Raw genomic sequence first — 22,681 nt, forward strand, 5'->3', positions numbered from 1 at the left:
AATTTTAGATCTAGAAGAATACGTCAATAGCAGCGAACGCTCACTCAACTGTTGAGTCCGCTGAATGCAGCCAATGGCTACGTTTACACCGTGCATTTAGACCGCGGCCTATACAATAGGTGTCCTTGGCCGGTATTCATAGTCGGATCTTATATTTAAGACCGTCTTAAGTACAATCTTAAGATATCATGAACCAATCAGAGGGCCACATTAGCGATTTAAGACATTACTTAAGACGGTCTTAAAATAAGAACCTACTATGAATACTGGCCCTTGTTTATCTTGTAAGTTAAACAAAAACCTATCGTATAGGTCGCGGACTAAGTGCACGGTGTAAACGTAGCCAATCCCCCTCCCGCGTTTACAACGTGTCGATTTAAAGGAGAGATCAGTCCCCGCTGTAGAACGCAACATGTCGGCAATCAGCACGTGAACTTATCTGTCCGATCTGAGAACGTTGATCTACATCAATCCGCGAAGATGTTTGTCGACTCGTCATCGCGTCTCGCAGCACAAACTTGATATCTATTTCGAGTCGTACGCAATGCGTTAATCGTTTATTTATAAACATCGCTGTGCCGTTTTCCAGCCGATGTTTACTTAGGTCTTCGCACACTCGCATAATAGTAAAATGTGTTAAGCCTCTTCTCTCTCTGTCATTCCTTCTCTCATTTTCGTGTATAAATTATGGACGAGGTTTGGTTTCACCTCTCGAATCAGCTCGAAACGTTGCAGGTAATTGGATTTGCTTCTGATTTTTCCGTACTTGCTCCGACGATCGCGCTTTATATGTTTAAAAATTTTTCAGTTAATTTGAAAGTTGTAATTTTGCAAATTTGAAATCCCAAGACATTTTGTAAATATTATGTTGTCTTCATTTTTAAACTAGGCGTTATATTGTAATTTGTGTTACTTAAATTACATAAGTTTTTTTAATTAAAGGATAAATTTTAATATATGTATGTCAATTTTAAATAAACTATATAGTTCAATATTATATAATATTTTGGTGTCATACTTAATGCACGTCTGCAAATCATTTGGCATAAAATATTCATAGAAATCTCAATATAATATAAAAAAAAATTTGGGGGAAGGTTCAAGCATCAGTAGCAGTGCAACAGGGACAGCAATGGTGTGTGACATGGCTAGCTCAGTTACGACAATTTATCCTGCAGCTTTGCGACGAGCAACATGCTCAGTATGCCAAAGACATTGTATCATACATGGCTACTTCTGTACAAAGAGGATGGCAAGAGGTTCAATTTCAATACTACAATACTCAATGGAATTCAATAGATTTTTATCGCCAAATAAGAATTTTATGTGTTAATAAAGGTACATTAAATATTCAAATATGTTTGAACAGATTTCTTTATGTAATAAAAGTTGATTTTTATCCAACATAAATGTTTATATTCTGTCCAGTGTCAAGGAGAGAAGCAATATTTTGTTTGACAGGCTTAGTGATTGGAACTGTAACGGGCTACTATATTAGCGTAAATTGGAAACCTACCTCTCAACGTATACATCACATAAAAACTATCGCTTGTCATCATTATTACGGTATCGAGGTATATCATATATATGTATAAAATATATCATGATTTTGAACATAGATATAAATATATAGATATAAATATATATATATATAGTATTCATAGTTCATTCTTATTTTAAGACCATCTTAAATAATGTTAAGATGCTAATACGGAGCAGTAATTGGCTTGTTACATGACTTAAGATGGTCTTAAATATAAAAACCAACTATGAATACCAGCCTTACTATTGCTGCAGGGTATATTACTGATAGACGATTCTGAAATGCCAACGATCAAAAAATCAAATGAATTACTTATACAAGTTAAGGCCGCCTCACTTAATGTTATTGATACAAAGATATGTTCTGGTTACTCTAGGATCTATAGAAGATTACTTAACTCAGGAGTAAGTAAAGTTTCTCAAGAACCCATCGATATCTGGTGATCCAAACTATCATTGTAATCAGTAATGCATGTACCTATGTATTTAGAAACAGAAAGAACTACCTGTAACTTTAGGGAGAGATTGTGCAGGAGTGATAGTTGACATTGGACAAAGCGTTATCAATTTCGATATCGGGGATGAAGTATTTTTAGCCGTTCCATCGTGGGCTTCTGGCACGATGGCAGAATATATAATTGTTCCAGAAACGCAAGTAGCAAGACGGCCTAAATCATGTAACTTCGAAGCCTCTGCTAGCTTACCATACAATGGTTGCCTGGCATGGGATGCTTTAGTTAATAGATCTGTCATCAAGGAAGGCAATGCCAAAGGAAAACGGTAATACTCTTGATATCGTTTTTCTTGGCTCTCATGTCTAAAATATCAATTGATATATAAACATTATCATTGTAGAGTTCTCATTTTCGGTGGAAGTACTCCGATCGGTTGTATTTTGACGCAATTAATTAAATTATGGGGCGGATATGTAGTAACCGCCTGCCGAACGAACGCCGTGCCTATAATGAAGGCATTGGGTGCCGACGAAGTTATAGTAATAAACGAAACTAACGGCGAAAAAGAATTACAATTGCATGATAAGTACGAAAAAGTTTTCAGCACAAGATTTATAATACAAAAATTACTTTATTTAAATAATTTAAATAAAAAGTATATAGTCTTTAATTAGATTGGACTTAATTTCATTACAGGTACGATGCCATTTTTTATACTGATAATCAACCTTTTCAAGAACATATTTTAAAGAAACACTTATTGCCTCATGGCTCTTATGTATCAACTGTTCCTGAACAATTGACGTCGGACTCGCTGGGATTTATTTGTGGAAGTGTATTTGCTGGATGTGTTAGAATAAAATTATTGGTTCAGGTATTTTGATCCATGCCAGTTCAATAATAATAATTGTTTATAATGTATCACTAACTGATACTTTAAATTGTAGTATATGTTCGGATTTAATATGCATCAATGGAAGGAAGGGGCAAAGTTGAACATCGCATATTTGCGAGCATTATGTGAGCTGACCAATGCTCATCATTTACAAACAGTTGTGGACAGGGTGTACGCGCCCTACAATATCGAGCGAGCATTATTCCATGTTTTAGATCCGAATTCTATTGGTAGCACGATTATAACATTTCAATAACGTATCATTGGAAAAAAATTTATATCGCGACTATATGTAGGTATACTGTATATCTCTTGTACATAACAGTGTATAATTTTGGCGGGTAATCACTGCCATATACTGTTAATAAATATTTACATCATTGCAAACCAAGAAATAATAATTCAAACTAGGGATGCAACGAATATCCGAAAAGTATCCGGTATCTGGCGCTTTTTTATTATCCGACCGGATTAATTGGATATTATTAGTATCCGGGAATATATTCAGTTGAAATTTTATATCATTAAATTATTGATTCTTTATTATACAAATGTTCTAGAAATAAATATGCATATTCATAATGCTACAATATTTTGTACATTGTTGCAAAATTACAATTTTTTCTCTACAGATTTTTTTTAAGACATTTTCCCGAAATCCAGTCGGATATCCGAAAAATGTCGGATATTTGACCCGAAGAAATTGCCTTCTCGGAGTATCCGACCGGATATCCAGAATATAACATTGGATATCCGGTATCTGGTAATTCTACGATCCGGTGCATCCCTAGTTCAAACATACTTGGTGCTAAAATAAAGACTGACATGATACAATTAAGATATAGAATACTTTGTCCTTTTCTAAATTCCTGCCAAGCTATTATTAAAAAATTATTTAGAAATATTAATAAGAAATAAAATATGATATGAAGATATACAATGACAATAAATGATGAAATGCATGAATCTAAATAATATAGCAATGTTTAAAAATTTTTATAAAAATATACCACGAGACACTGTTGAACGTTCGCTACGATGAAATTTATAAAAATATATATTGTACACAAATATTGTATATATTTTACGAAATAAATAGAAAAAATCATATCATGTTTACCAATTGAAACTGCAGTGTAGAAACTTATAAAAATAAATATGCAACACGTATATAAGACATTGTGTTGAGATAGCGTTTTATACAAGACATAAGTACGCTGTTAGCATTGCTTTACGTTCTTGTCAAATTTATAAAATTACTCTCACTTTGCTTTACCGCGAAATTTGCTGTTACCTGCTGCCTTTGCCTTCTTAGCTTTGCCCGGAAGCTTTTTTTCTTCTGCCTATAAGTGTAAAGAAAATCGTATTTAATTTCAACTTAGAGATATCAAGTAGTAATATTAAAGTGGTTTGTTCGAAAACTATCTCACCTTCCGCTTTGGAGTCGGATTTGAGTTTGGTAAAACTTTGAAGAATGAATCCAATCGGCCTTGCGTAGACGTGTTTCGAGCCTTGTGAAGTTTTTTAGCTCCGTTTCTAACCCGTTCCTCATTAAACTGCTTGTCACCACATAAAAACTTCACCAGACCCTCTTCATCTGGTTCGGACCATTTTAACTTACGAGATAAAAGAATATTTAATACATGTAAGTTACGCAGAGAAAAATTATTCAATGTAAAAAGTTACCTGGACGTCATCTGGATTCGACACTTCTGGTTCTTGAAACAATAATCTCGCATCTTTGTAATTCCAATCTTCCGGAATGGAATATTTCTTGACATCTATATTTTCAATAATTTTTTCAAGAGACCTATGATTTTTTATCAACTCTATTGCCCTTTTTGGACCAACCCCTTTGATACTATTTGTATAATCGCAACCCAACATAATACAGAGATCGATAAACTGCAAATGATATGTTACTTGAGAATAATTAATAAACCAGTTATTAAATAAAAATGATACAAATACACACCTCATTATGATTTAGCTCTAAGCCCATAAGAACTTTGTCGAAATGAATCTCTTGTACTGGTAACTTCCTGGCTTCGCTAAAGGTTAAACGTCGAAGTAACACATTGCATCCAAAAGTGAGTGCGTCCATATCTTCCGTAGCAGTAGCAAAAACTTTACCGGCTTTCACTAAAGCGGCACACTGTGCTTCAGCTTCGCAAGGAGCCTGGATAGAAAACATCCATTATAGAAATGAATAAAAAAATCATAATTTCACACATTCACACAAATACTTACATCAATATAAGGTATACCCATTAACTGAAGTAATTCTTTAGCTTCGTCAGCATGAGTTTTTGTAACTTTAACTAATCTCCTACTAAACTTGTCAATAGCTTCCACATTTCCTTTAATAAAAGATATCTGCTATCAAAATTTGTCATGATCTTATATAGAACATAAATTATTTTTCAAATATTACTACAGTAATGAGATATAATTTGTCATTACCATCTTCTTCGGCAGCCTGCAGGAGTTTCTGTGCCTCATCTCTTCTTTCAGCTCTTTTAGCTAATTCTCCACTTTTTAGATTCGGTGGTTTTCCATCAAATACATACACAGGCTTTATCCCTTGCTCTACCATGCGTATGGTACGATAAAATATACCCATTAAATGGCTATAAAGTTTACACAACCGATTAGTTCTCAATAATTTTTTATAAGTTGCCTTTTTAAGATAATTTTTTACAATATTTGATAAAAAATAAGCGCAACTTATAATAAAAGATTGTTACACAATTATGAAAAATATACCTGGTTGTTTCGCCATCTACAGTAGTGAGCTGTGCTCCTTCACTGCGGACAGCTATAAGAAACTGATACAAACACATAGATGCATCAATAGCAATCTTGCGACCTGTAGCCAAAAATAGTTCCAAAAGTAAATGTCAATAACATTATAACAGAATCGATAATTAATCATAAGGATTGACAGATTATACAATTTTATCTGAGATGTGTAAGAAGATTCGTGGATCGTAGTTGATGGTTAAAAAGCATAAAATTAAACGCAAGACAGACAATGACTTACCAAAATAATGCTTTAATTCTTGCTCTTTGATAGCTTCCGGAGCTACGTCTGCTATTAACTTCGACAAGCCTAAAATACCCATGTCAACAAAATGTTTATCATGCAGGTAAGAAAACGATAAACGTCACGCAAAACACACAGATTACAGCAGTCACTTTCTGATGAGAGAGGCAACCTCTCTTCCCGCCAATTTCCACAATATGAACGGAGCAGTAGTCTGAAGTGTACAATGTTGCCAATCATCAAACGGAAGCATAAGTTGGCAATCATGGAAAACTCTGTTTTCGTTCTCACACATTCTTCATCTTTCGTTGTTTTCAAAGAATATATGAATAAGAACGACTAACTTTTTTACTAATTACTTTATTTTTTTATTATTTCTGCAAATTATCCTGGGGGCTTATTACGGTTCCTTGTGACGAAGTGAAAATTACAAAAATGAGCGAATTTACTAGAATATTTATAACTTCATTGGTTAACATCTAATGAATTTGATAATTTTCACTTCGTCACAAAAACCGTAATGCGGGATCTACTATAGAAGTCGTAGCGGTCGTAGGATTTTAAATCGTAGAAAACTGACCAATCAGAGTCGATTATTCTTCTCGTATTCGACTGTAATTGGTTAATTTTCTACGATTTAAGACCCTACGACCGCTACGACTTCTATTGTAGACCCCGCATAATAAGCTCCCTGGCAATTCTCAGGGTGAGTTCCGTTTCTCGCATGATGTGCATAATGCATCATTTATCCTTATTTAACATTCGGAATAACAAGGATAAAAGATGCACACGCGCATCATGCGTGAAACGGAACGCAGCCTATATCATGATGTTTGTTCGCGTTGCTTGCACTTTTTGCACTCGGCATCTTCGCTTTCTCTCTTTTTAAAGCCAAATATATATCTATCTCATTTTAAGTGTAAAAATATTTGGGGATTTCATGTAACGCGACAGACCTATGATCTGATGTGGACAGTGCGTCCACGTGTTGCCCGTGTTGGTAGTGGTTAACCTCTGTTAACCGCCAAAGAGTCCAAAGCACTGTAATTCTACAAAGCACTTTAAAACAAACGCTGGCGAATGCTGCATATTTCTTTCGCCGGTATTTTAGTATCTAAGCAATAAGAAATGACGAGTAACTGCGATTTGATAAAAACGATTGAGGATGATCAGGAGGTGCCGGATTATTCCGAGAATTCGGATGAGGAAGACGACGTAAGCAGAAACAAAAGCTTGTGTCGAAACAATACAAGCGATTTGTGTTAAAAACATTTTATTTTTATTTCATAAAATGTTTTTTTTTCATATTTTTCTGTTAATGAATTCGATTACTTGCATTACGTTAGATTAGTGCATACTAAAAGTTGCTTTATAAATTAGCAAAGTTAAATATAACAGCAAAGATATAAATATTTTATACAATTAAATATGCAATAATGACAAATATTCAGTGGTGATACATTATTATTGCATTGTCAAAAAAATATTGATTATATTATGCCACTACATTTTATTTTATATAAAGTAGCATTTAAATGTACACTACTCCAGTATAGTGTTAGTGATTGTGTGTGTGAATTTATCATTTGTAAATAGGTATAGCTTTGTTTTATCTCGGATATTAATGAATTCGGTCACTCGTACTAATACACTGGATTAATATACATTAATATATATATTAAAGTTACTTTGTATAAAGTATTTAAGTATAGTGGCACAAGATAATCAACTTTGACAATAAAATAATATTAAAAATAATATTAAGCTAAATAAGTGACAGTATCATTCTTAAGTATTTAATTATTTAAAATATTGATATGCTTTTACATTTATCTTTACTAATTTTATGTATAGCAGCTTTTAGTATGCACTAATGTAATGTAATACAGATAAGCGAATTCATTACACATTTTCTCTTAAATTCTGAACTGTTTGTCAGTTTCAACCACGGAAGCAAAAGAAAAAAGAGAACAAAGATTTTGACAAAGGTTTCCAATTCACTTCAGCTGAGCATAATCTGGATCCTTGGAATGACCTGAACAAGTATATTAAACGCAAACCAAACACAAAATTAGATGATAAGATAAAAAAAGCTAGAAAGGAATATGGGCAGGTAATGTATCACATTGTCTCTATTATTTGTAAATTATAAGTGTTATAGTAAATTGTACTTTATGAAATTTTTATTATTGAAATTGTGATGAAGTTATGAACAAGAATTTGCTATTATAATTGCTAGGCTGGAACAGAAGATCCTATTAAAATTGAACCAGAAACAGGTCAAGATGATGATGTAATTTCCCTGTCGGAAGATGAACTTAAAAAAGGTATAATTTTATTTGTATTATATAATCAAAACAAGTAAATAGAAATTATGATTTTAGTGGATTTATATTTTCATATACATGTTACGATATTACAAATTGATTACATTATATTTATATTTTATTTATATTTATATCATATATATATATCTTAGAATTAATATATAAATACTTATCTCTCTTATTGGTCAATTATAGATATCTTTAAGACTAAGGAAAAGAAAGGCAAAATAAAAAATATGAAAGAAAAGGACGAAGTTATCAACTTTGAGGAATATACAGATTCTCAAACATATACTACATTTTATCAAATGAACTTGTCGAGACCTTTGCTGAAGGTATACAATATTATTGTAATTACTTAATAAAGTAGTAATTAACCCTCCATCGACAATGTGAAATTTTCGCCCTTTGTCTGCAACCTGGATCTTCGAACTTTAGTGCAGATTTTATATTGGACTGTAAAAATCTGAAAAAACTCTTTTATACTTGCAACAAAAGCTTTAACAATGAGTTTTTACTATCATAGAAAGTGGATTGCATTTTGCTTATTTTTTATAGATTTCAATTTATCTATCAGAATTTTCAATTTAAAAAATCGCCTGTTTAAAGTTCAATATTGCCGGCGGAAAGTTAAGATATATATATGTATATCATTAATATGTAATAAAATGATAAATCTATCGAAACTGTAGTAATATATAATTACTGATTGACTTTACAAACTTATAGGCCATAACAACGATGAATTTTGTACAACCAACTCCCATACAAGCTGCTACCATTCCTGCAGCTTTAATGGGTCGTGATATTTGTGGTTGTGCGGCAACAGGTACAGGGAAGACTGCAGCTTATATGCTTCCCACTTTGGAAAGATTATTGTATAGACCATTGGACGGTCCTTCTATTTCGCGTGTTCTCGTACTTGTGCCTACTAGAGAACTGGGAGTGCAAGTTTATCAAGTGACAAAACAATTAGCTCAGTTTACAACGATAGAGGTCGGTTTGTCTGTTGGTGGATTGGATGTGAAAGTACAGGTGAATATTACGTCTTTTATAAATTTTTTTATGTAAATTATCAAACAAATCCAAAATCAGGTAACATTCTTCATATATTTTTTTTTTTTCATATGAATGCAGGAAGGCGTACTGAGAAAAAATCCAGATATTGTAATAGCAACACCTGGACGACTAATTGATCATGTAAAAAATGCACCTATCTTTTCCTTGGATAGTATAGAGGTATTAATTCTGGATGAAGCTGATAGGTAATGTAATAAATATATTTCTATAATACAGAGTTGGGTAATGCCTAGTTAAAAAAATAAAAAGTTAAATAATTTTAACTTAGTTACATTTTAGACTCTTAACTTTCAACTTAATTTAGTTACATTTTATCATTAACTATTAACTTTTAATTCAGCTATGTTATAAATAAATACGTCGCAAGACGCCAGTAATTTTACATTATACTTAATTCTTAAAATATATCAAAATTTAAATACTAATCGGGCTTTCGAAATTAAAAAACAATAATATAATATAGGGACAATGAGAGCGTTAACACAGGGCGGTAATTGGTGCGCAATCAAATTCGTGCGAATTTATTCGCATACGAAACGGACCATATTTCGTGTAGTGTGATTGGTCATATATTTCTAGACTAAAGAATTCTATCAATCACAAAGTTCAGAATGGCTTTTCGAATGCAAACAAATTCGTACATTTCAAGAATTGAGCCGATAGTACGATAGGCTTGCACCTTAAGCCTTTGGTACAAGGTGATTAGCTATGAGCGGCAAGCGGTTACAAATGAGAGCTCTGCTTTTCGTGATTGCGAGGTTGCACAAGAAAAAAAGCAGATCTTTCATTAGTTATGCTCACTGTGAATTGCGTTTGGTATGCCAGAGCGATTAGTCTGTGATTGCAGGGATCGCGGAAAAGTATAAAAATGTAACTTACCGAAAAATAGCGAATTTTAATATAAGTCCTGCACATGCAATGGAGAAATATTAAATATTAGGAATATGAATTAGAATTTTAGAATCAGTTTCCTCAATAAACGCATAATAGATATGAATAAAATATAAAATATAAATGTATTGTAGAAGACACAATACATAATTTACTATTTATCTATAGTGTTCATTGAAATTAATTCTAAAATTCTAATTTCTAATTCCTAATGAGTATGTTTCTAAATAAAGTGTAAATTTGTTATTTTAATTATTTGTAAGACTCAAACTCTGAAATCATAAAATGAAACACATTTAACTTTTAACTTTTATTTTTTTTTATTAACTTAATTTTTAATTCAGTTAATTTCATTATGGATTAACTTGTTTCTTAACTAACAAATAAGTTAAATTTTCAAGGCTATTAACTTTAATTTAACTTAGTTTTAAAAAAAAGTTAATTTACCCAATCCTATTATAATACGATGTTAATTTTACTTGATTATATGTAATATTAATGAGTATATATTATGTATGAACAATTAATTTTTTTTTATTTAAGAATGTTAGATGAATATTTTGCTGAACAAATGAAATATATTGTAAAGCAATGCTCAAGAACCAGACAGACTATCCTCTTTTCTGCTACCATGACTGAGGAAGTCGAAGATTTAGCTGCAGTATCTCTTGATAAACCTATTAAAATATTTGTGGACAGCAATCAAGAAGTAGCTTTCAATCTACGTCAAGAATTTATTCGGTAAGTAAATTATTTGCAGTTATTTCTTATACATTATTATTTATTGAACAAATATTACTTTAGCATACGTACGGAAAGAGAGGGAGATCGTGAAGCAATCCTAGCAGCGCTAGTTTGCCGAACTTTCCATGATCATACCATGGTTTTTCTGCAAACGAAAAAACAAGCTCATAGATTGCACATTTTATTGGGATTATTAGGTGTAAAAGTAAGTAAATCATTATAATTAGAATATAATAAAGTTCACAAAAAAACAAAATACTAATATGTAATAGAGTGTGATATTAATTTATATCTCTTTTTGTTGTATTCAATAAGGTTGGAGAACTTCATGGTAATCTCACACAACCGCAACGTTTGGAAAATCTTCGAAAATTTAAAGACGAGGAAATTGATATCTTGTTAGCGACTGATGTTGCTGCAAGAGGTTTAGACATAAGTGGTGTAAAGACTGTGATTAATTTCGTGATGCCTGCCACTCTTCAACATTATATACACAGGTATGAAATGAAATTTTTTTTAATTGTTTATGTATAGTTTAATAGCGAAAAATTATGCTTATAATTATTAGAGTAGGGAGAACTGCGAGAGCAGGGCGTGGAGGTGTTTCTGTATCGTTAGCAGGAGAACAGGAACGTACTTTGGTAAAAAAAATTATCAAACAAGCAAAAAATCCAGTCAAGAATAGGATAATACCGCCTGACATAATAGAAAAATATAATAAGAAATTGGAATCTTTAGAACCAGACGTGCAACAAATTTTACAAGAGGAAAAGAGTGAAAAAGAATTAGCTAAAGTAGAAAATGAAGCTAATCGCATTGAGAAGATACTTAAAGTTGAAGATAGTAAGGAACAGAGAAGTTGGTTCCAATCCAAAAAAGAAAGAAAAAAAGAGAAAGGTAATTCATTAACACATACTCTTCAAGTCTTTAATATATTTCACATCCTAATAAAAAAGATAAAGAACAATAATAAAACATGCCATTGTTAACTACTCAAATTTTTATACTTTCAGACAATTTTCGATTAACTAAGAAACAAGTTGGCAAGAATAAAAAACATGAAAAAGAGCCTTCTAATATAGTACAAGAAAAAAAGAAGAAAGCACAAAACGAACCTCAAAAGGATACAGCCGAGGATAGAGCTAAGAAAGAATTAGAAAAAATAGCTGCTTATCAAGCACGATTAGCCAAAAAAAGTAACAGGCAGAAGAAAATTAGAACGGTTATAGATGAAAACAATCGTGATTTTGCTAAAAAAAGTATAACTTCATGTTTATAATTTCGTATTTATATGAAAGGAATTGTCGATTCAATAAATTCTGTTATTCTAGGATCATTGAAACGACCAAAATCATCGTTCGCCGCTGATTTAACAGATACGAGCAAAAAGGGTGTTAAAAGAATGCGATATGAGTATGTTTTGAATTATTTTTTATATTAAAATTTATAATATATAAAATATATAATCTCCTTTGTTTTAGGGCAAACAAGAAAAAAGAAGTTAAGAAAAACCAGAATACATTTAAATCACAACAGAAAAGTAAATTTGCAACGAAAGGAAAAAATCAAAAGAAATTTAAAAAACGCTAATTTTGTAATACACGTGCGACACGCATAATTGTATGATTAAATGTACACGCAACGTTTACTTGATTTGTTTTATTATAGAACCATTACAATACGCCATATGTCTCACAGATCGACAGATGAATAGCACTGATTAATTGGTTGTTTAATCAGATTGTATATTTTTATGTAGTTTTCGTAATCTATGATCTATTTGAAAAAAATTGCAGTACTATGCAAAAAAGTAATCGTATAATTAAAAAAATATTTGTATTATATGCCAATCAGTACAGATGTACTTAGTAATATTTACTGACAGATAATATAAACATATCACATATCCAATGAGAAACGTGGTACTATGCATAAAAAAATATTGGTAATAAGAACAATATTTTCATAGATTTGAATTATGCAATGTTAGGAGATGAAGATGCATTGTACTGTAATTTCTGTGAAAAGAATAGATATATGTTAATTCTATAATATTTATACGATTTTATCAATCATCCATCACCATTCACGAATTCATACGCATTTTTTTCATTCATGTTTAAATTTACGATAGTTGAATGTTTAAGTTTAATAATTATAATGTTGAAAACTTAAATCTTTAAAACCTAGGCCCACTTTACTCAAAACTCCATTCAAAAATTCATACGAAAAATCTCTCTTCTCTATGTTTCAAATATTTAATAAATAAAATTGAAACGCATTTATCTTCTCTTCACACACATTAAGTTGTAAGAATTGCATATATATTGATATAAATTAAGGTATTACGCAATAATCTTTTGCAATCGGTGTAATTTTAATTTTATGTTTATTTATAAATACAAAAGTTGAAGGTTTTTGCAATATTCTTTTTTCTTTATTGTTACACATAGATCATACTTAATGTGTATCAATCATAGTAATCGCGACTAAAGTGTAGCGATAATTGTATTCTTAAAAACCAACAACTTTGGATCACAAAGCCAATAGACACACAAATTCTTATCTAATATGTTTATGCAACAAAACTATAATATTTTTCTTTGTTATTTATAAAGTGACGATTTAATTGATATATCTGGATATATCTCTTTAGAAAGAAAGTTTATTTTATTCATTTTGTTATTAATAAAGTATGTTGACAATATTGTTTTATATATATATATATGTTTGTTTAAATCAGTGCTGTTTTTCAGCAAAATAATCGTAATATTATTCATTAAACGTTCGCGAAATAAAAGTATAAACAAACGTTCATAACATGTCGAAGATGAATAATGGTCACATACCGAGTAAGGGTTCTGCTCCCGGAAAAACTTGTTATAATTTATAAATTCATTCTGGCTTTATATGGGTCATCTGAAGAAATTTTTTCGTTATATCATATAAATTAATTAATGCGTTCTATCACTCATAGCCCCGTTTTCACAACCTAAAGATAAAGTTACCAAAAAATTCATGAATGAATTTTATTGATATTTATCTCTTGATAAGCTTTAATCTTTAGGTAATCATATTGTGGAAACGAGACATAAAGGTAACAAATGAAATACGAATATGTAATATTTAATTTGTTGTCAACGAAACAAACATTTAAGGATCCATATATATGTATATTTGCGAAGAATTAAACTTTTCGTTCTATTTCTTTTTTCTTTCCTGCTCAGTTGCAAGTTCAGAGAACTCTTTGCATTATAAGCCTGACATTACTGTCATAATCTTAACATCTTACACTCTAGAATACACGAACGACTTAGGTTTATTAATTGTTATACATAACCAAAATATTCAGTTTTCTAATTTGTAAAGTATCTTTTAGATTCTTTATTTTTCCATGCTCTTTAAGTCTTTCCCCGTCCCAATATTCCCTGGGTATAGTCCGATCACTGAGAATTATTTATTTACTTTATCCGATTCCCTTAATGCCCTCTTCGCTGGTGGTTCCTCGATCTAAAATAAAAAAAATAAATTTAGACGTTTTGCATTAAAAAAATTTATTATAATCGAAGAGAATTTTACCTCTTCTTCTAAACCAGGCAGTTGAATCCTGGTCTCTGATGCTTCCGCAGGCTACAAATAAAATTATCTCAATACATCTTATCAAACCTATCTTATTAGTATTTCTAGGAAAGATGATTTTTAGCACACTTATCCTAATATCACGCCCAAATTACCTGTGCATCGATACATTCCATTTCGCCAACTTGCAGCTTGAAATCATAATTATACACACGCGAAAAATTAAATAAATTAAATATGACGTTTCATTATTGCAATTATTTAATTAATATTACCGTAATACAATTAATAGGAATGTCTATCTTTATACATACATACACATATATATATATATATATATAGAGTTAAGAGAGTTTAAATTAAACAAGCTAGAGATATTCAAAAATAATTAAAAACTTGTTTAAAAAAAATCTTACCCTTGCATCTGTTTCATTAGGTCCGATGCCTACTTCTTTCTGTTGTTTGGATTTAGCTTTGCGCTGTGGTCTCTCATTAACCGTGTGTGTATTGTGGAATGATCCCTTTCCTTTTGGATTTGTCATGCTCACTTGTAATTCCACAGGTAAGTAATTCTTATGATTATTTAACGTTTCATCTGTTCGTTTAAAATACATCGTAGGAATTCGCGTTTCGCTCGGAAATTCCTTCATATCGAAATTAGTAGTCTTGGTGTATATTACGTTCATTGCCAAATCACAAACAGCCCACAATTTCTGTACATGACAAAAATAAAAATTAGTTTAATCATGAATAATTATTTAGACAGAGCTAAATCTGATTTGTAATAATTACGTAATTCATTTCGTTGTCCTCAGGCTTCAATGCATCTTTGTGGCTCTTCATACGTTCCACAAGATTTCTATAAAATCCGTAGCAATAATATTCATTCTTTGTGATAAGAGGTTCCAAGATGAACCAAAGACATTGTTGAATAACTTTCAACTGGCTCACTATCACATGACTCGTAAATTCAGGGTCATGCGCGAGAATAGGTACCGCGAAAACTAGCATATAATCCGGTAAAATGTGGGGCAGTTGATCTGAGAAATTATAAAATACCAAGAAAAATCATTAAAACAAATCATGATTCGATAAAACACGATACTATCAAGAAACACTATTCAATATGTACATGTCGATTTTAATGAATCTTTCATTATTAAAAGTATTTGCAAAATGATATTTATTTCATCAACAATTATCAATATTTAATAGGAAAAATTAGAATGTTTATAGAAAACTGATGAAAGTCGAAAAAATATGAAAAATTACACTGTCAATGGATTCGTGTTCAGCAGCAGGCAAAAATACGTCAAAAATGACTATTCACATCGTGTTGCAAAATATAATACATCGATGTTAAATAGTGTAATTTTTTCACTTTTTCAATTTTTATAAGTTTTCCATAAACATTCCAACTTTTTCTAACATTGACGATTGCCGATGGAATAGGCATTGTTATTCATCATTTTGCAAGTACTTTTAATAATAAAAATTTTCATAAAAATTTTGGCGGGTACACATTGGATAGTGTTCCTTGTAAACAAAGTCTATCTTAACGTCTATGTTTTAATCTCTTACCCATAGCCCGCTCGACAGTACCCAACGAAAGAGTTTTCACGTAATCCCTCCTTTTATTTATGTCTGTCTGCATATATGTCTTCAATACACACTTTAATCTCTTGTCTTGTTCCTTGCCAGCCAGAGCGTAATATCCCATGAAATCCAGTGGTAAGCATTTGTTTGGAATTCCTCTTCCTAGACCTTTGTGCAGTTTACTACCAAAAGCTTCTCTAACTTGAGGAACTTCATCCTAAATATCAAGTCAATATATTGAATTAATTTTGACTAACATTTATTTTTCAATATCAAATCATAATCATTCATCATTTATTATATCACATAAAAACAGATTTATGCTAAACTTACCACCATGAGTTGCGAAAGATTGTAAAATTGTTCTGCAGTAAATTGATCACCAACACCTTTCTGTTCGCATATTTTCAACATTGAGCAACCAGCTTGCAATCTTAACCAACTCATTTCAGCTTTACTCAAGCGTCCCTGAGATAACAAGTCACCTTTGTTCACCATGAAAGCATTTAGCATTCTGAACGTCTTTTGCGCTGACAATACGTCAGTCTTCAATCCTAATAACCAACGCGCCATACACTTCAAACCTTCCAATCTGCATCGTGTTTCTTCGGGTAATTGATCCTCTCTGCACCAATCTCCGTCAATAATCTCGGAGCTTTGCTCGCTGCTTTCCTTCACTAGTAATTCTTTAACTATCTGCATGAGTCAAGATCATATCATGTACAACAAAGCATTAGAAACTAGAAAGCTTATTGTAATTTGTTAACATTATAACTTTATTGCACTTACTTTTCTGGACACCATATTTTTTATTTGTACTTGATATTTCTCTGGCAAATTATATGCTATGTGACCTAATGTGACTATAGACGTTCGATAATACTCTGACGTCGGCGTCAGTGTGTTCTTAATTCTCTCGATGATCTCGGGGAAAATAGTATCATGAATATTGGTCATATTGACGAACAGACATCTCACAGCTTGCTTTGCCTGTTTTGGTGTTCCCGTCTCGGCGAAATTCTTGCAGATCGGTACCATAAGATTCATAATGTCCGGCGCTACATCACATAGAGGTTTATATTTTCCCAGAAACGTAAAGATAGAGAGAACTAATGGTGCTACCATCTCATCTTCTAATTCAAGCAAATTGACAAGTTGCATCAAGATATCATTATGCAGGAAATGCGGACCGAATACAAATGAAAGCATCTGAAATATTTCGGATGTATATACATATAACATACTTGTGATTTTAATTACAAAATTTTAATCTCTTAATGTATAAAAAAATTTATATTAATATATATATATATTCAATTATTTTTAGGAAATCGAATTGTCGATTTACCACTAGTAATCTCAATCCTTTTTCCCCAGCATTATTTGGATTAAGACCAACTTCTTCTATCACATTACCTCCTTTCAAACAGTCTAAGACATATCCGATCAAAACCTAATTTGCACACATATATGATTATTAAACATTACTTTATAAATAAAAAAAAATATAAAATAGATCCTAAGACTTACCCGAATTGCTTCTTCATCAATCATGACAGAGCTTACTCTTTCGAGCAGCATCTTAATTGTATTATAATATAGATTAGTCATAACGGGCTGCCCCAATTTTTTAAGAACCTTAGTTATGGTTTCAGCGCATTCCTTACAGGAAACATTTGGTTGCACAATCGTTTCCATTTCCTGTAACAATCTGGTATCTTTCTTCATATGAGTGCTAAACTTTTGAAGAAACTCCTGTACTTTCATAGGATCTGGTAGGAAACGTGATATCTGATGAACTTTTGCCATTAGTTCATTTTTAGCGTCCGTTTTCTTTGCAACCTCTATCCATTCAACTACTGCCCTTCGCACCCTGAACATATATAAAAAAATTAATTTGTATTAGAACAAAGACATCTTTGTGCAATAACTTGAAAATAAATAAATAAAATTAATTGAAACATATAATTAATGTATAACGTACGCAAGTTGATGTTTCTGAAGTTCCACGAAAGCTTTAGAAGCGTGATCGTCAATTGTACCTAAGAGATGGTACAATTTTTTCATTCTCTCTTCAGCTTGCAACTGATAAGGTACTAGACACGTATTTAGCAATCTTTCCACCAACAATCTATCTTCCATGCCCGCCATGTAATAACCATGCAATATTTTATCTTTTATCCAAATAACCGCCTTCTTTGTGGCCTGTGGTACGTCAGCATCGTTCAAATGTTTTTTATATATCATAGCTAAACCAGACATTGCCTCTTTCCGTATTTTAAACTAGAAAGATAATTATTAGAGAATTCAAGTAAATCTGTAAACATTAAATTCAAATTTAAATAATTTTGTTAACTTTAATATTTTACCTTTTTGTCTAAAGTCCTTTCTTTGACAAATTCGAGGAGATCCTCACTGTCCGACACAACTTCGAAGTCTCGTCTAGCAGTCGTCACGATAGCCATAACGACTTCATAACGGACACTTTCATCAGCATCGTGTTGCCTCAGTTTCAAAGTATCTGTGATATCTTTTCTCAATTCAGGATGGTTTAGCAAGAAATGCATTGAATACTGCACACACTTAATACGAATGGCCACGCTAATGTCGTTAAATCGACCTAAAAATGCCCTCCATAACTGCGTATGCTGTACGGCTAATTGCGAGCCCTTTTCAGAAAACATTCTTGCCAGTAACGCCACGGCGCCCAATCTTTCATTCTCAGAGGAGGATTTTAATTTACATTCTAGTTGCGGGAGGACGGACAGCAAGACACTCGGACAAATGTGATTCAACTCATAAATTAGATCGTATACTTTTTTGCAAATTTGCAAACTTTTCTCCTCCTTTCCCAATATTAAGACATGATTGAAAAACTATAAAACATTGTACAGTTTTAACATGTTATATAAAGTGAAAATCGGTACATTTATTTTTTGACAGAAAGGAATTAACACTTATTACTTACCGCTTGAATGTATGGTTCTAATGTATCGCTACATTTGATTACTAGCTCTTTAGCAAGCAAATATGCGTTCTTTTTCTGTGATTTGTTTGGTTCTACAATATTCATGAGTATAATATCCAGAAGTTCGTTACTGACAATGTCCGATTCGGTAATAAGTGGACATAAAACATCCAGCATGAAGCTTTTAACTTTACCAGAATGTTCATCACTAAAAATAAGTTACATTAATCGCATCATATTGCAGAAATTTTAACAACCTATTTTTCTTTTTTTTACCTTGAGATATATACTTACTTGACAATTCTGAACATAAGGGAAAATAATGCGCAAAAAATCTCTTGGCAATCTTCAAGCTCAAAACACATATTAAATGACTTGACATAAGCTAAATTCTCAAGTAGATAGAAGTACCGTTTAAAAGCAGGATCTTTAGGATCTTTTAAGCCTGCCAGTTGTTTAATAAGGAACAGAAATATCGTTTTGACCTAAAATGTCAGAAAGAAGTAGTAATTAAAAACTGCCTGGTTCAATTGATGATCTTTAATTAAATCAATCCATATTAATAATGACTATTACTAATATTTGATAAATTGTTACAATTATAACACAAATATTTACCTGATCGGCATCTTTATAAGGAGCCTCTGGTGCATATACTCTTAAGACATCTGCGATGCAGCAAGCAATTAGTAGTTGTACATCTTTGCTCTGATGCATCAGAAAATGCTCTTCTGCCAAATGTAATGCCAGTGGTATGTATTGCTGATACATTCCTTCATCTTGTCCCATAGCTTGCAACGTATGTGCTAGTGTCTATACATTTGTTATATTTTAGAATACGTTCTATTTGGCGCTCGCAATACTCGCAAGAATAATTTTTCCTTGATCAACATTTGTCTAACAACTTTGTTTAACAAGAATAAAATGATCTCAAGAGCATTGCGAGCACCAAGTTGACAACAACCTTAACTATTATGTTTTGTATATAATGCATTATTTATCACAAAAAGCATGTTATCTAATTGTACCTTGAGTCTCCTGATTAATTCATCTGGACCTAAATCTTCAGTGACTGATCTGCACCCTTGCGGGTATATTATTTCAGCCATAGCGGCTATTTAATAAATCAATCAAGTGTAATCAAGCACTTTATCTTTAATGTATTCTAGAACACGGTCCAAATTCTGTAATGCAATAAGATTTATCTATATTAAGCTCTATAAGATATAACTCAGTTCAAAAAGATACATAATAAAGATAATTGATATTTTCACTGATTGTTTTCTGATATCTTACATATTATGTTTAGTATAATCTTGTTTTTAGAAAATATAACAAATGGATAATATTTAAAGATGAAATAAGCTTTTAATTTACATAGATTTCTTTGAAACTATAAGATATATTATTGTACAACATCTTGAATTATACACTTTGAATAAGTTAACTTAGAAAAATTTATACAACATATTTATGTACTTTATTTAAAAAATTAAATGTGATATAAAGTTCAATATTAACATTGAAGGTACAATGCTGCTAATATTTTTGATATTTTAGAAAAACATATAATTCACATCTTGATATATTTTAAGACAAAAGCATCAACATGATAATAGTTGCTTTCCATTCTCACACAAATGATATCAAATCTAAAGTTATGTATTTTATATTCAGATAATGACGTCACTACTCACTTTAGTGACAAAATTATCATATAACACAAGTTTTTATAATCTCACTTTCAATATTAGTTAACTCAGTAAAATAAGTGGTCTCAAGCTTGTGTAGATTATAGGTAAAAACTTAGTTGAATCTCACTTGTTAGAATGAAAAGGATCATGCATTCAACTGTTATAACAAATTAGAAGTATCTGAATTGATAAGAATTATCTGAATTTTACTGTAAATGAAAAAAAAAAAAACAAATGAGAATTATCTTTTGCTGTAAATGAAAAACAACTATGAAGTCCTAAATACAATGCGAGGCAATAGTGATAGCAAACAAATAACGCTAACGATAGAAACAGATGTATTCCAATATTTGGAATGTATATGTCAATACACGTAAAAACAAATACACAACTAGCGATAAATTTCCAACAAGTTGAAAGTCTATGTCTATCGCCTCATAGCCTACCAATCAGTGTCAAGATTTTTCATTTTGTTTATATATGCTATAATCTTGAAACAGATGGAAGAAAATATACTACAGTCTATATATGATCAGATTGGTTGGCCTTTTTATTTCTTTCACGGCATTGTGCAACGGGAAGCGACAATTATATATCGCTTATTTCTATACTATTCCTATCGTTGTTCTTGTCGCTATTACTTTGCATTGTGCCTAAGACTTGATGCAAACGTTAGATTAGGATAATTCATGAAAACTGCAGAAGTCTCTTCATTCTGTAAATTTAGTAACTTTGAAGAGAACGCTGGGACGGAAGTTCATCTTGGTTCACAAATGGACGAGTGAAACGTAAACGAGATAAAGTAAAAATTACTCAACAATGTATCGACAAATTAATGCGCATAATAATTATCGAAGAAATGGACAATTAACGTTGGCGCCCGTCGGTTTAGAGGTTATGTGCGCTCGCCGTGCACGTATACAAGCCACAACGTAAACAAGTTTTTCGCGAAAACGGGAACTGACGAAGTGCTGGCAGAACCGAAAACGCCGTGGCGGGAAAGGGGAATGAGACATAATTGAACATTACCTGGAGATATGCATAAGCGCCGCAGGGCCTGTGACACTCAAAATATCAACAAAGCAAATATATCCGACGACGAGCCGCCGCCGCGCGGTGGATCGCCTTTCACACGGATGCGCTCGCAGTGTTCACACGGGCTTTTACAAGCCGTGATACCGACCGCCTGGTTCTTAAGTGCGTGTGTACCACCCGCGACGTGATTCGCGCGATCTTCTATAGACACTTGGCATGGTCAGCACGACTTGAGCATCGGCGAAAGAGAATCGGTGGCGAAACTTCGTTCTGGTACACGGTTAAGCGTGCCGAGGGACGCGACAACGCAATTCGATCGCTTGAAGTTTGCTGACTACGACGGCGCGATACGGAGCTACATCACCGGTCCACCGTCCACCTCGTCTAGCGATCCCATTGGTGGACGTGCCACGCGTCGCGCGGCGCGAAGTTGCCAACGCTCGCACGCGATTTATCTCGAAAGTTAAGGGCCGATACTTAAAGGTGCTTTTTCATGCTGAAGGTAAATTCGGGTAAATTTTCACGAGCTACTTAGGGCGCATTTACACTTTGACGGAAAAGCAGAAAGCGGAAAAGCAGTGGCCAATCACAACTCACGCTGGTAGTAAGTGTACAAAAAGCCGAAATTGTCGACTACCAGCGCGAATTCTGATTGGCTGCTACTTTTTCGCTTTCTGCTTTTCCGTCAAGGTGTGAACGCTATTAGTCATAGGCTGCGTTCAGCAGAACGTTTGTTTTGCAACTGTTGGAAGTTTCCTTCGCGCTGATTGGATCATACTTTTAGATCTAGAAGAATGGTCCTATCTCAGCAGACAATCATAAAACGGTT

The 22,681-nt window shown here is 32.3% G+C and overlaps 4 protein-coding genes across 8 annotated transcripts; 2 read left to right on the forward strand and 2 right to left on the reverse strand.

Annotated features, from left to right (window-relative positions):
• The first annotated feature begins 352 nt into the window (after positions 1–352).
• Positions 353–3,279, forward strand: LOC108724457 (reticulon-4-interacting protein 1 homolog, mitochondrial). Its single transcript, XM_018450840.1, has 8 exons — positions 353–735; positions 1,098–1,338; positions 1,429–1,574; positions 1,798–1,947; positions 2,033–2,322; positions 2,398–2,583; positions 2,694–2,871; positions 2,945–3,279. The coding sequence occupies exons 1-8, from the start codon at positions 688–690 to the stop codon at positions 3,146–3,148; spliced, it is 1,443 nt and encodes a 480-aa protein (XP_018306342.1). The 5' UTR covers positions 353–687; the 3' UTR covers positions 3,149–3,279.
• Positions 3,280–4,029: 750 nt separating this feature from the next.
• On the reverse strand, positions 4,030–6,072 carry Fen1 (Flap structure-specific endonuclease 1). The gene is made up of 8 exons (XM_018450854.1): positions 5,936–6,072; positions 5,659–5,761; positions 5,356–5,522; positions 5,143–5,252; positions 4,868–5,071; positions 4,579–4,797; positions 4,323–4,508; positions 4,030–4,235 (listed from the first exon to the last, which is right to left on the reverse strand). The coding sequence occupies exons 1-8, from the start codon at positions 6,015–6,017 to the stop codon at positions 4,155–4,157; spliced, it is 1,152 nt and encodes a 383-aa protein (XP_018306356.1). The 5' UTR covers positions 6,018–6,072; the 3' UTR covers positions 4,030–4,154.
• Positions 6,073–6,919: 847 nt separating this feature from the next.
• Rs1 (Dead-box helicase Rs1) lies at positions 6,920–12,893 on the forward strand. Its single transcript, XM_018450828.1, has 13 exons — positions 6,920–7,153; positions 7,878–8,051; positions 8,178–8,265; positions 8,461–8,600; positions 8,995–9,300; positions 9,403–9,530; positions 10,780–10,977; positions 11,041–11,185; positions 11,296–11,477; positions 11,549–11,877; positions 11,994–12,239; positions 12,312–12,393; positions 12,462–12,893. The coding sequence occupies exons 1-13, from the start codon at positions 7,067–7,069 to the stop codon at positions 12,568–12,570; spliced, it is 2,214 nt and encodes a 737-aa protein (XP_018306330.1). The 5' UTR covers positions 6,920–7,066; the 3' UTR covers positions 12,571–12,893.
• Positions 12,894–13,772: 879 nt separating this feature from the next.
• Positions 13,773–22,177, reverse strand: pds5 (cohesin associated factor B pds5). Of its 5 annotated transcripts, XM_018451338.1 has the most exons (18): positions 21,847–22,177; positions 20,152–20,307; positions 19,742–19,936; positions 19,418–19,608; positions 19,124–19,331; positions 18,525–19,031; positions 18,140–18,438; positions 17,686–18,028; positions 17,504–17,608; positions 16,945–17,364; positions 16,489–16,851; positions 16,141–16,372; positions 15,352–15,599; positions 14,976–15,272; positions 14,715–14,750; positions 14,560–14,610; positions 14,446–14,490; positions 13,773–14,240 (listed from the first exon to the last, which is right to left on the reverse strand). In XM_018451338.1, exons 2-18 carry the CDS (start codon positions 20,230–20,232, stop codon positions 14,118–14,120), a joined length of 3,744 nt encoding a protein of 1,247 aa, XP_018306840.1. In that variant the 5' UTR covers positions 20,233–20,307; positions 21,847–22,177; the 3' UTR covers positions 13,773–14,117. The 5 variants fall into 5 exon arrangements, with proteins under 5 accessions (XP_018306840.1, XP_018306805.1, XP_018306832.1 ...); XM_018451310.1 differs by lacking the exon at positions 13,773–14,240 and having other exon boundaries at positions 14,434–14,490; XM_018451321.1 differs by lacking the exons at positions 13,773–14,240; positions 21,847–22,177 and adding an exon at positions 20,945–20,978 and having other exon boundaries at positions 14,434–14,490.
• Positions 22,178–22,681: the final 504 nt, after the last annotated feature.

The sequence above is a fragment of the Mycetomoellerius zeteki genome, unplaced genomic scaffold (assembly GCF_001594055.1).
Source record: "Mycetomoellerius zeteki isolate Tzet28-1 unplaced genomic scaffold, Tzet1.0 scaffold106, whole genome shotgun sequence".
NCBI classification, from domain to species: domain Eukaryota; kingdom Metazoa; phylum Arthropoda; class Insecta; order Hymenoptera; family Formicidae; genus Mycetomoellerius; species Mycetomoellerius zeteki.